At 50.6% G+C, this 11,684-nt stretch overlaps 1 protein-coding gene across 5 annotated transcripts in view; it reads right to left on the bottom strand.

Moving 5' to 3' along the window:
- HIP1 (huntingtin interacting protein 1) overlaps positions 1-11,684 on the bottom strand; it is a 195,742-nt gene that overhangs the window by 32,249 nt on the left and 151,809 nt on the right. For all 5 annotated transcript variants that reach the window (XM_058443959.1, XM_032756398.2, XM_032756408.2 and 2 more), the window contains 2 exons: positions 10,894-10,955; positions 3,933-4,073 (listed from right to left, as the gene is read on the bottom strand). In XM_058443959.1, the coding sequence (XP_058299942.1) occupies positions 3,933-4,073; positions 10,894-10,955 (203 nt within the window). The remainder of the gene's footprint in view (positions 1-3,932; positions 4,074-10,893; positions 10,956-11,684) is intronic.

Here is an 11,684-nt window from a genome sequence, read left to right as displayed (position 1 = left end):
AATGTCACATGGTGTACCGGATGAGATTCTGGGGCAGAAAAGGACATTCTGCGACAATCTGAATAAAGTACGAACTTTTTTTTTTTTTTTGAGACGGAATCTCTCTCTGTTGCCAGGCTGGAGGGCAGTGGCGCAATCTCAGCTCAACACAACCTCCGCCTCCTGGGTTCAAGCAATTCTCCTGCCTCAGCTCCCAAGTAGCTGGGACTACAGGCGGGTGCCACCACGCCTGGCTAATTTTTGTATTTTTAGCAGAGGCAGGGTTTTGCCATGTTGGCCAGGATGGTCTCAATCTCTTGACCTAGTGATCCGCCCGCCTTGACCTCCCAAAGTGCTGGGATTATGGGCATGAGCCACTGCACCCTGCCTTAAGTATGAACTTTAATTAATAATAAGGTATCAACACTGGTTCATTAGTTGTGACACGTTTCTTTTCTTTTTTTTTTTTTTTTGAGACAGATTCTCGCTCTGTCACCCAGGCTGGAGTGCAGTGGTGCCATCTCGGCTCACTGCAAGCTCCACCTCCTGGGCTCACACCATTCTCTTGCCTCAGCCTCCAGAGTAGCTGGGACTACAGGCGCCCGCCACCACGCCCGCTAATTTTTTGTATTTTTATTAGAGACGGGGTTTCACTGTGTTAGCCAGGATGGTCTCAATCTCCTGACCTCGTGATCCGCCTGCCTCGGCCTCCCAAAGTGCTGGGATTACAGGCGTGAGCCACCGTGCCTGGCCAGTTGTGACAAATGTTTCATACTAATATACGAACAAAGGGAAAATGGAACTGGGTATACGAGAACTCTCGGTACTATTTTTATAACTTTTCTGTAGATCTAAAACAAAAATAAATGTTTATTTTTAGAAAAGAGGGCCGGGTGCAGTGGCTCACAATTGTAATCCCAGCACTTTGGGAGGCCGAGGCAGGAGGATCACTTGAGCTCAGGAGCTTGAGACCAGCCTGGCCAACAGGATGAAACCCTGTCTCTACTAAAAACAATCCAAAAATTAGCTGGGCATGGTGGCGGGCACCTGTAATCCCAGCTACTTGGGAGGCTGAGGTAGGAGAATCGCTTGAACCCGGGAAGTGGAGGTTGCAGTGGGCTGAGATTGTGCCACTGCACTTCAGCCTGGGCAACAGAGTGAGACCCTGTCTCAAAAAATAAAATAAAATAAAATAAAATAAAATAAAATAAAATAAAATAAATAAATAAATAAATAAAAAAGTATGTATTGTAAAGAGTATCCCTCCTACCCCTTCCTCAGCCCAGAGGCAGTGTGGGTCTTCGGTATTGCCCTGCCTTCCATGAAGGCCTTTAAACCCAAACGCTTAATTACCTCTCTCTTCTCATAACTCCCTCAGCCTCCTGAGTAGCTGGGACTACAGGTGTGCACCACCATGCCCAGCTTAACTCCCTATTTTACAAAAAGGCAGTAGTGATGTTCTACTGAGCAACAGTGTACTTGGAAACAATGAAAACTTTCCAGGGGAAACTATGAAAAGTTCTTCTGTATTCAGCACTCTAAGCAGCTGGTCCCTTCTCTTGGGGGCCCACCCCACCCTCTCAGCTCCTTCGGGCAGGCCTACTTGCCACAAAGCCCTTCTAATCCCTGGGCAGCTAATTCCAATCTCCCTTCCACGAAACCATCCCAGATTAGCATCTAGGCGGTGCTACATCCTTCCCTTGTACTGTCTAAATAAAGAGATTCATTACTTGTCAATGACTGCAGTTACACAGTATACTGTCTTATACTACTTTTTTTTTTTTTTTTTTTTTTTGAGGCATGGTCTCGTTCTGTTGCCCAGGCTGGAGTGCAGTGGCACAAACACGGCTCACTGTAGCCTTGACCTTCTGGGCTCAAGTGATTCTCCCGCCTTAGCCTACCAGTTAGCTGGGACTACAGGCGCATGTCACCATGCCTGGCTAATTTTTGTATTTTTTGTAGAGACAGGGATTTCGCTATGTTGCTCAGGCTGGTCTCCAACCCCTGAGCTCAAGCGATCTGCCTGCAACAGCCTCCCAAAGTGATGGGATTCCATGTGTGAGCCATTGTGCCTGCCCCAGACACATCATTTTAAACCAGAAGGACACAAAAGTATAAGAACTGGCGGGTGTGGTGGGTCATACCTGTAATCCTAGCACTGTAGGAGGCTGAGGTGGGTGGATCACTTGAGGCCAGGAGTTTGAGACCAGCCTGGCCAACATGGGGAACCCCATCTCTACTAAAAATTCAAAAAACAACAACAACAAAAAATTAGCTGGGTGTGCCAGCACATGCCTGTGGTCCCAGCTACTCGGGAGGTTAAGGCACAAGAATTGCTTGAACCTGGTAGGAAGAGGTTGCAGTGAGACAAGATTGTGCCCTTGCACTCCAGCCTGGGTGAGAGAGTGAGACTCTGTCTCAGGAAAAAAAAAAAAAAGTATAAGAAATTCTTTAAGACCAGAACCTCCAAACTATACATATTCTGCTAAGGGCACACCAGGGAACTGAAGCTAGCTAAGGGATAGGTCTCCATTTAATGAGCAGCTGTGTTTTATAATTTATATTTCTCCATAAAAGTCCATTTGCACAAAGGGATTGTGTGGATAAATGGTCTGGAAATCATTATGTTAGCTCATGTAGGTCTAGGCCAGGTCTGCTGATAATTTGTGTGGTTCGTAGGATACACGACATACTTGATGAATGGTGATGTGCTCAAGCTAGAGGCAGACAGAGAGGACCATCCTGGTGATGGCAGCCACTGGTCCAGATGGCCTGCCACTGCCATCATGCCATCTGCAGCAGGGAGGCATGGCCAGGACTGCACACTCCATGGAGCAGGCAGGAGCCTCGCTCTCCTGGATGGGGCTGTAGCCGCCCAAGTTGTGACTGCAGATCTGAGCCTCCCTGTGCTCTTGAGGGTCCGGGAGCAGGCAGGAACCCTGCCTTCCCGGGCGCAGCTGCAGCTGCCCAAAACACAGCTGCAGACTTGGGCCTCTCGCTCCATGGAGTGGGTGGCAGCCCTGCTGCCCCGCACCCGCCCCCAGCCCTGGCTGCAGACTCAGGCATCCCTGTACTCTTCAGGGCCTGAGAAGGCTCTCCCTCTCCTCTTCTGAACCTGCTCCCACTTCCTGGCTTCTCCCTGCTGTCGGCACCCACTCTGATCTTAGAGCAAAGTCAGGGCTGAGCCCTGGTGCCATGCATGGCAGCAGGAGGCAGATTCCTGGGAGAAAGGGCGGGTCCCCAGTGGGGGCTAGGCTGCCAATCCCACGGACTGGAGTGGGAACTTGGGGTGCCTTTTCCGGGCCTACCCATGGACCAATGGGGGTGCATTTCCTCCCCTCTGAGGCCCATAAAAGGCCTGAGCTCAGCCAGAGCTGAGCAGAGATGGGACGACCAGCTACAGAGAGGAGCTACCCTCTCTGCTGAGAGCTTCAGAGACCTGCAGAGATGCTAGGATGACCAGCTGCAGAGAGGAGTTACCCACTCCATGGCCTCTTTTCTGCTGAGGGCTGAACACTCGACAGGACAACCTGCCTACAGACAGAGAGCGGTACCCACTGCGGTCTCCTCTGAGCTGTTCTAATACTCAATAAAGCTCCTCTTCATCTTGTCCACCCTCCACTTGTCTGCATACCTCATTCTTCCTGGATGCAGAACAAGAACTCAGGCAAAGGCGCCACTGGCCCCAGAGGTTTCCAGCCAGAAAACTGACACCCCAAAGATTCTGTAACACTGGGACGCAAGAGTGGCAAGCCAGGGGCTTTACTGGGGTCACCAAAGCCTGGGACCTGCTCTTTTATCTTCACAATGGTCAGGAGCTCTGGGGCCTTTTGGAACAGAAGCAGACAGCCAAAGGCACTGAGAAGGACTGCGTTTCTCTGGGGACATCCTCAGGCTGGGATCCTCCCTCTGGCCTGAATCTCATGTAAGAAGATCTGGCCCGTGGTACTCACAGGAGTGGAGTTTGAAGAGAAGCTTGACAGTGTAGTCATAAAGGTGGCTGCAGTCCAAGATGACCTGGATCAGCGGGGCGAGGCGGCACTGCCCAGCTGCCGTCACAGACACAGAGCGGGACATGTCCAGGGAGTTGAATACTAGGAAATAAAAGTGAGGGAGAAAGGTGGTAGAGCCAGGGGATTACAGGCAGCCTCTTCAAAGGGCTAGAGGCAGGGGTCCAACATACACCAAGGACTGATTCTGTGCGTGCTTTGTCTCATCTAATTCATTTAACCCTCACAACACTCCCATGAGATAGGTAAACGTGTCCCCATTAGACAGGTAAAGAAACAGAAGGTTAGTAACTTGAAGGCTGTCACAAAGTCAAGAAGTGGCTTTGTTAGCCGGGCATGGTGGCGCATGCCTGTAATCCCAGCTACTCGGGAGGCTGAGGCAGGAGAATTGCTTGAACCCGAAAGGCGGAGGTTGCAGTGAGCCAAGATCATGCTATTGCACTCCAGTAACAGAGCAAAACTCCGTCTCAAAAAAAAAAAAAAAGTGGTTTTGGCATGGTGTGGTGGCTCACGCCTGTAATCCCAGCACTTTAGGAGGCCAAGGCAGGTGGATCGCCTGAAGTCAGGAGTTTGAGACTAGCCTCTCCAACATGGGAAAACCCTGTCTCTACTAAAAATACAAAAATTAGCCGGGCATGGTGGCACATACCTGTAATCCCAGCTACTTGGGAGGCTGAGGCAGGAGAATCACTTGAACCCAGGAGGCAGAGGTTGCAGTGAGCTGAGATTGCACCACCGCACTCCAGCCTGGGTGACAGAGTGAGACTCTGTTTCATAAATAAATGAAACAAAACAAGTCAGGCGCAGTGGCTTAGCCCTGTAATCCCAGCACTTTGAGAGGCCGAGGTGGGTGGATCGCCTGAGGTCAGGAGTTCAACGCCAGCCTGGCCAACATGGAAAAACCCTGTCTCTACTAAAATACAAAAATTAGCTGGGTGTGGTGGCGTGTGCCTGTAAACCCAGCTACTTGGGAGGCTGAGGCAGGTGAATCACTTGAGCCTGGAAGGCGGAGATTGCAGTGAGCTGAGACAGTGCCACTGCACTCCAGCCTGGGTGACAGAGCAAGACTCCATCTCAGAAGAAACCAAACCAAACCAAAATAAAACAATACAAAACAAGAAAAATAAGAAAAAGGACTTGGGAGAAGGAAGATATGTCAGGGTTCAAGGCTGAAACTTGGGGCACCTGTCAACAAAAATAGAAGTCTTGCCTCCACCCTCTTGAGTTTCAGAGACGAAGTTGCTCCCTCAATTTCTCACACTGGGGCTCCCTCCACACCAACCTCCTGCCCCCCATCCTAGACCAAGCAACTGGCCGTCTGGCTGCAGACACTCGGCTCACACCACTGGCCAGGCCGATTTTCCTTCTTCCACTGGCCACCCACTGCCTCTGCAGACTCTGCACGCAGTGGGCAATGAAATGACTCTCCCCGCGGTCCCTCTTTGAGTGGAACTGGCTCAGAGGGAGACCCAGCGCTGCCTGTATTCCGCTTCCGCTGATTGCACTAATCCCTGGTAACTGGGTTAGTCTGGCAGCTGAAAAAAAAAATCCCAAACTGTTCTAATTAAAAGGCAGCTTTTCTTCTTGACACAAATTAAAAGCAGCTGTCACTGAAAGGCAGCCATCCCCAAGTCTACCGGCTTCCTCAGGCTCCAACTGGCAGGAACCACGGGGGGTTCCATCTCCCTGCCTGCCCTTGATTCCCGACGCCTTCCAGGAATGCCCTTCGGCACCCAGAAACATCTAGAGAAGTGTCATCGTGGACAAGTTGTTCAGTCACTCTGTGCCTCCTGATGCTCTTCTGTTGAGCACACGTGGCTGTAGCAGTACATACCTCATAAGGGTCTCAGAGGACTTCAATGAGAATGGTGTGAAAAGTGCATGGAATTGTGCAGTGGTTCTTGACTTTGGCTTTGAGATTGGTTAGGATCACCTGGGGAAACTGAAACACTAAAGTCTTCTGCAACCCCCAGAACCGCCCCACCATCTGTTTCAATTGGTCTGCGGTATGTTGGGATGTCAGTGGGTGTCAAAAGCCTCCCCCTGCCGTCCCCCATTAGGCCAGGTGCCGTGGCTCATGCGTGTAATCCCACCACTTTGGGAGGCCAAGGAGGGAGGACTGCTCGAGGTCAAGAGTTCGAGGCCAGCCTGGCCAACATGGCGAAACCCTGTCTCTAGTAAAAATACAAAAATTGGCTGGGCATGGTAGTGGGCACCTGTAGTCCCAGCTACTCAGGAGGCTAAGGCACACAAATTGCTTGGAGGTTGCAGTGAGCTAAGACTGCAGCACTGCACTCCAGCCTGAGCGACAGAGCAAGGCTCCGTTTCAGAGAAAAAACAAACAAACAAACAAACAAAAAACACCCCAGGTAGATTCTAATCTGCATCCAGGGTTGAAAACTATATGTCCAAGCTCAGTGGTTGTCAAGTTTTAGCACACATCAGAATCACCCACAATAGTGCTATCCAATAGAATTCTATAATGATGAAAATGTTCATACAAACTTTCTAATACATTAGCCATATGTGGCTTCCTGAAATATGACTAGTGCAGCTGAGGACCTGACTTTTAAATGTTATTTAATTGTAATCAAGTTCAACGATCACATGGGGCTAGTGAGTGCCCTACTGGACAGTGCACACTGGGGGTGCTTCTTAAAGCACAGGAGGCTGGGCATGGTAGCTCATGCCTATAATCCCAACACTTTGGGAGGCTGAGGTGGAAGGATCACTTGAGCTCAGGAGTTTGAGACTAGCCTGGTCATATAGCAAGACCCCATCTCTACAAAAAATTAAAAAATTAGCTGAGTGTGATGGCACACACCCCTGGTCCCAGCTACTCAGGAGGCTGAGGTGGGAGGATCCCTTGAGACCAGGGAGGTCAAGGTTGCCGTGAGCTATGATTGTGCCACAGTACTCCAGCCTCGGCGACAGAGTAAGATCCCATCTCCAAAAAAAAAAAACAAACAAAAAAAACAACAAACAAAAAAACAAACAAAAACAGAGAGAGAAAAGAAAAACAGCAGTGATGATGAAATAGGCGAATAGAATTCATTACATAGTGTTCACTTTCAGCTGCATGCTCTGGGAATCTCTAGGGTGAATTACTTAGAGTCTTCTGGACCAGAGCTACCCAAATATAACTCCTGGATTCAAGCAGTCTTCCCACCTTGGCCTTCTAAAGTGCTGGGTTTATAGGCATGAACCACTGCACCTGGCAGCCTGCTGTTTTTCAAAAAGCAAGCGTTCTTTAATGGTTGAGCACGTGCTATTCACCAGGCACTGGGCTAGAACAGAGGGAATTTGGAGATGAGTAGGTCAGCATCTCGTGGTAACAATATTAATGAACAATGGATATAAAGCCAGAGCAGGCTGGGCACGGTGGCTCATGCCTATAATCCAAGCACCTTGGGAGGCCAAGGCAGGCAGATCACTTGAGGCCAGGAGTTCGAGACCAGCCTGGCCAACATGGTGAAACCCTGTGTCTACTAAAAGTACAAAAATTAGCCGGGCATGGTGGCACACACCTGTAATCCCAGCTACTTGAGAGGCTGAGGCAGGAGAATCACTTGAACCTGGGAGGCGGAGGTTGCAGTGAGCTGAGATGGTGCCACTGCACTCCAGCCTGGGCAACAGAGCGAGACTCTATCTCAAAACAAAGCAAACACACAAAAAACCAGAGCTAGGGGTCATGAGATGTGGCACAAAAAAGATGGCTGAGCTCACCACCTCTACCCCTTACTCATTCTCTCAGCTAATCAAGTCCTTTTGGACCTCATCACCATCTCCGCTTACTCATGGTCCACTGCCTGTCAGGAACTGGAAGGATGACCCAAAGGTTGAAACATTTGTCTTGCTCATCCCTAAACACCACAGCAGCGGGAGGCAGGCAGGCAGCCAGCTCCAAGAAGAGGCGAGGGCCACAGGGAGAGAGCTTGTGTCAGCCAAACTGCAACTTCTAGGCTGCACTTTCCCAAGGATGACAATTCCAAGAATTTCACTCATGCCTGCATTCAGATCTAGCACATTCCAAAGCTAAATGCAGGCTGGGCGTGGTGGCCCATGCCTGTAATCCCAGCACTTTGGGAGGACAAGGCAGGCAGATCGCTTGAGCTCAGGAGTTTGAGACCAGCCTGGGCAACATATTGAAGCCTTGTCTCTACAAAAAGTACACAAAAATTAGCTGGGCACGGTGGTGTGTGCCCATAGTCCCAGCTACTTGGGAGGCTGAGGTAGGAGGATGGCTTGAGCCCCAGAAGCGGAGGTTGCAGTGAGCCGAGATTGCACCACTGCATTCCAGCTTGGGTGACACAACCAGACTATCTCAAAAGAAACAACAACAAAGAAGTGAAAGCTAAATGTGAATGAATTCTGAATTATCCACATACGTTGTTCCCACCCAAATCCAAACGATGAAAAGTTAGCCACAACAATGTATACTTGTTCATATACTTTTATGCAAACATTTCCAAAGCATTTTTTTTCAAGGAGTCTTGCTCTGTCACCCAGGCTGGAGTGCAGTGGTGCAATCTCGGCTCACTGCAACCTCTGCCTCCTGGGTTCAAGCAATTCTCCTGTCTCAGCCACCTGAGTAGCTGGGATTACAGGCATACACCATCAATCACGCCTGGCTAATTTTTGTATTTTCAGTAGAGACGGGGTTTCACCACGTTGGCCAGGCTGGTCTTGAACTCCTGACCTCATGATCCGCCTGCCTTCACCTCCCAATGTGCTGAAATTACAGGCATGAGCCACCGCACCCGGCCCCAATGCATATTTAAAAAAATAAATGCATCTAAACCACTGCTTTCAATCTGACTGGGAATAGCTTAAGGCATAGACTAGATTCTGCGTTTTATTTTTATTTCTCTACTGACTTTTGTATAACGCCCTGCTCAAATAGCTTCCTAGTCGGCTGAATGTCCCTTTCTCGCACAAACCGGTTTCCAACTGTTTCTGGTGTTTGTCTTTCTTTTTTCTGAGACAGAATCTTGCTCTGTCACCCAGGCTGGAGTGCAGTGGTGTGATTTCAGCTCACTGCAATCTCTGCCTCCTGGCTTCAAGCCATTCTCCTGCCTCAGCCTCCTGAGTAGCTGGGATTACAGGCGCTCACCACACCTGCCTAATTTTTGTATTTTTAGTAGAGACAGGGTTTCACCATGTTGCCCAGGCTGGTCTTGAACTCTTGACCTCATGTGACCCGCTCCCCTCAGCCTCCCAAAGTGCTGGGATTACAGGCATGAGCCACTGCGCCCGGCCTGTTTCTGGTGTTTTTCTGACCACGTCCTGTGCTGAAGACTGGTCAATGTATTAAGGAATTTGTTGCCCTGTCCCAGCCATCGTACAACACAAAACAGAATATTCTGGAAAAGAGGCCAGTAGTAGGCATTTCTGCACAGATGAACATGCTGAAGGAAGCTGAAGGAAATTCGGGGTCAGAGAGTCCAAACCCCTTAGTGGGTCCTGCCTGTCCACATGCAGAGAAGGCCGCCAGGCTTGGGCATGAGACCGCCAAGCTTGCGTATGGAGACTTGCAATGTGGAACGTTGTCTTTCAGAGTTGGAGGCTTGTGGTGGAATGCCCTGAGTCTCAGAATGCTGGTGCTTACGTCCCCCAGGGAAGGGAGGGGAGCCTGCTGGGAGGTGTCGGGAGGAGACACGCTGGAGAGAAGGGGATCAGCTGAGGCTTGTCAGGGAAGCGTTAGGGGCTGATGGTCTGGAGGCACCACGGTTGTTGGCAGACTGGAGCCTGGAAGTGTGGCCACTCCCCCTGCTAGTGGAACAGGACTGTGTGAGCTTCTCATGTGGACTTGGGTGACAACCAGTCCTGGGTGACAACCAAGCCTGACCAGCTTGTTTCCCATGGCTGCCAACTCAACAACAGACACAAGCCCTTCCTCCTCAGCAGAAGTCGTGCCCATGAGCCAGCCCAGCTCCGAGCAGCAGACAGGACTGGACCAAGGACTGGCCAGGGCCATGGCTGGCAAAGAGGTAAGACCTGTCTTTGGGCTTTTGGAGGCCTGCGCTTCAGGAGAGAGGCCAGTAGGAAGGGGCCGTGTGTGGTCTTTCTGCTCAGACGTGAAACCACTCGCTTTGAAAATATCTAGGAGGCCAGGTGTGGTAGCTCATGCCTGTAATCCCAGAACTTTGGGAGGCTGAGTTGGGAAGACACCTTGAGGCTGGTAGTTCAAGACCAGCCTGGGAAACACAGTGAGACCTCCCCACCCCCTCATCTCTGCCAAAAATATAAAAAATCAGCCAGATGTGGTGGTGCATGCCTGTAGTCCCAGCTACTTGGGAGGCTGAGGTGGGAGGATCACTTGAGCCTAGTAGTTTGAGGTTGCAGTGAGCAGTAACATGCCACTGCAATCCAGCCTGGGCGACACAGCGAGACCTTGTTTCTCTCTCTGTGTCTTTTTTTTTTTTTTTGAGATGAAGTCTTGCTGTATCACCCAGGCTGGAGTGCAATGGCATGATCTTGGCTCACTGCAACCTCGACCTCGTGGGTTCAAGCAATTCTCCTGCCTCAGCCTCCCAAGTAACTGGGATTACAGGCATGCGCAACCATGCCCGGCTAACTTTTGTATTTTTAGTAGAGACAGGGTTTCACCATGTTGGCCAGGCTGGTCTTGAACTTCTGGCCTCAAGTGATGGGCCCACCTTAGCCTTCCAAAGTACTGGGATTACAGGCGCGAGCCACTGCGCCTGGCCAAGACTTTGTCTCTTAAAAAGAAAAATATTGAAGAGGTTCAGTCCCTCCCTCCACGAGGGATGGAGAGACCAGAGATGGGGTGTGAATGTCTCCATTTTCCTACCCCTGTGCCGCACACTTTGCAGGGAGAGGAGGACTGGGAATTAGGTAGTTCCCATGACAGCCTGGGTTAGACGGGAGGGAAGAGACTCACCCGTTTGGAAGAGGTTGAGTTCACACTCCAGGTAATCAAACATCTCCACTGTTAACTGGAAACTGGACCCAAGAGGAAAGAGAGCTTACACTCCACAGCCTGAGGCCGGTCTGTTACCTGTCCCCTCCCCCATGCTCTACACTACTCCAGTCACCAATGCTAACGTGCGTGAGCAAACACACACACAACTCCAGCTCCAAGTCTTAGCCTCATGGGTATTATGGCCATGCAGCCTGGTGAAGAGTCAACAGTGACAGTGACAGGTCGGGGGCGGTGGCTCACGCCTGTAATCCCAGCACTTTGGGAGGCCAAGGTGGGCAGATCACCTGAGGTCAGGAGTTCGAGACCAGCCTGGCCAACACTGCGAAACCCCGTCTCTACTAAAAATACAAAAATTAGCTGGGTGCGATGGCGCATGCCTGTGATCCCAGCTACTCTGGAGGCTGAGGCAGGAGAATCACTTGAACCTGGGAGGTGGGGGCTGCAGTAAGCCGAGATTGAGCCACTGGACTCCAGCCTGGGTAACAGGGCGAGACTGCCTCTCATAAAAACAAAAACAAAAAGAAAAACAGTGACAGTGACAGAGGGAGAGGATAGGTACCAGTGTTGGAGTCAGAGGGCAGAAAGTGAGACAGACAGGAAAGCTTTGGGGTGTGAAATAGCCAGGCAGGGGTTCTGGATGAGGCACCACCAATAAATAAGTGGCCCCAAGGCCAAGTCACCCAGGGGATTTGGTCCCCATCCCAGCCACGGCCTCCCCCCATCAGACCCTCCATGACCCTCATGAGAAG

Source organism: Hylobates moloch, unplaced genomic scaffold (assembly GCF_009828535.3).
Source record: "Hylobates moloch isolate HMO894 unplaced genomic scaffold, HMol_V3 SCAFFOLD_1, whole genome shotgun sequence".
NCBI classification, from domain to species: Eukaryota; Metazoa; Chordata; class Mammalia; order Primates; family Hylobatidae; genus Hylobates; species Hylobates moloch.
Note: the sequence above shows the minus strand (reverse complement) of the source record. Positions and strands in the feature narration are given on the sequence as shown.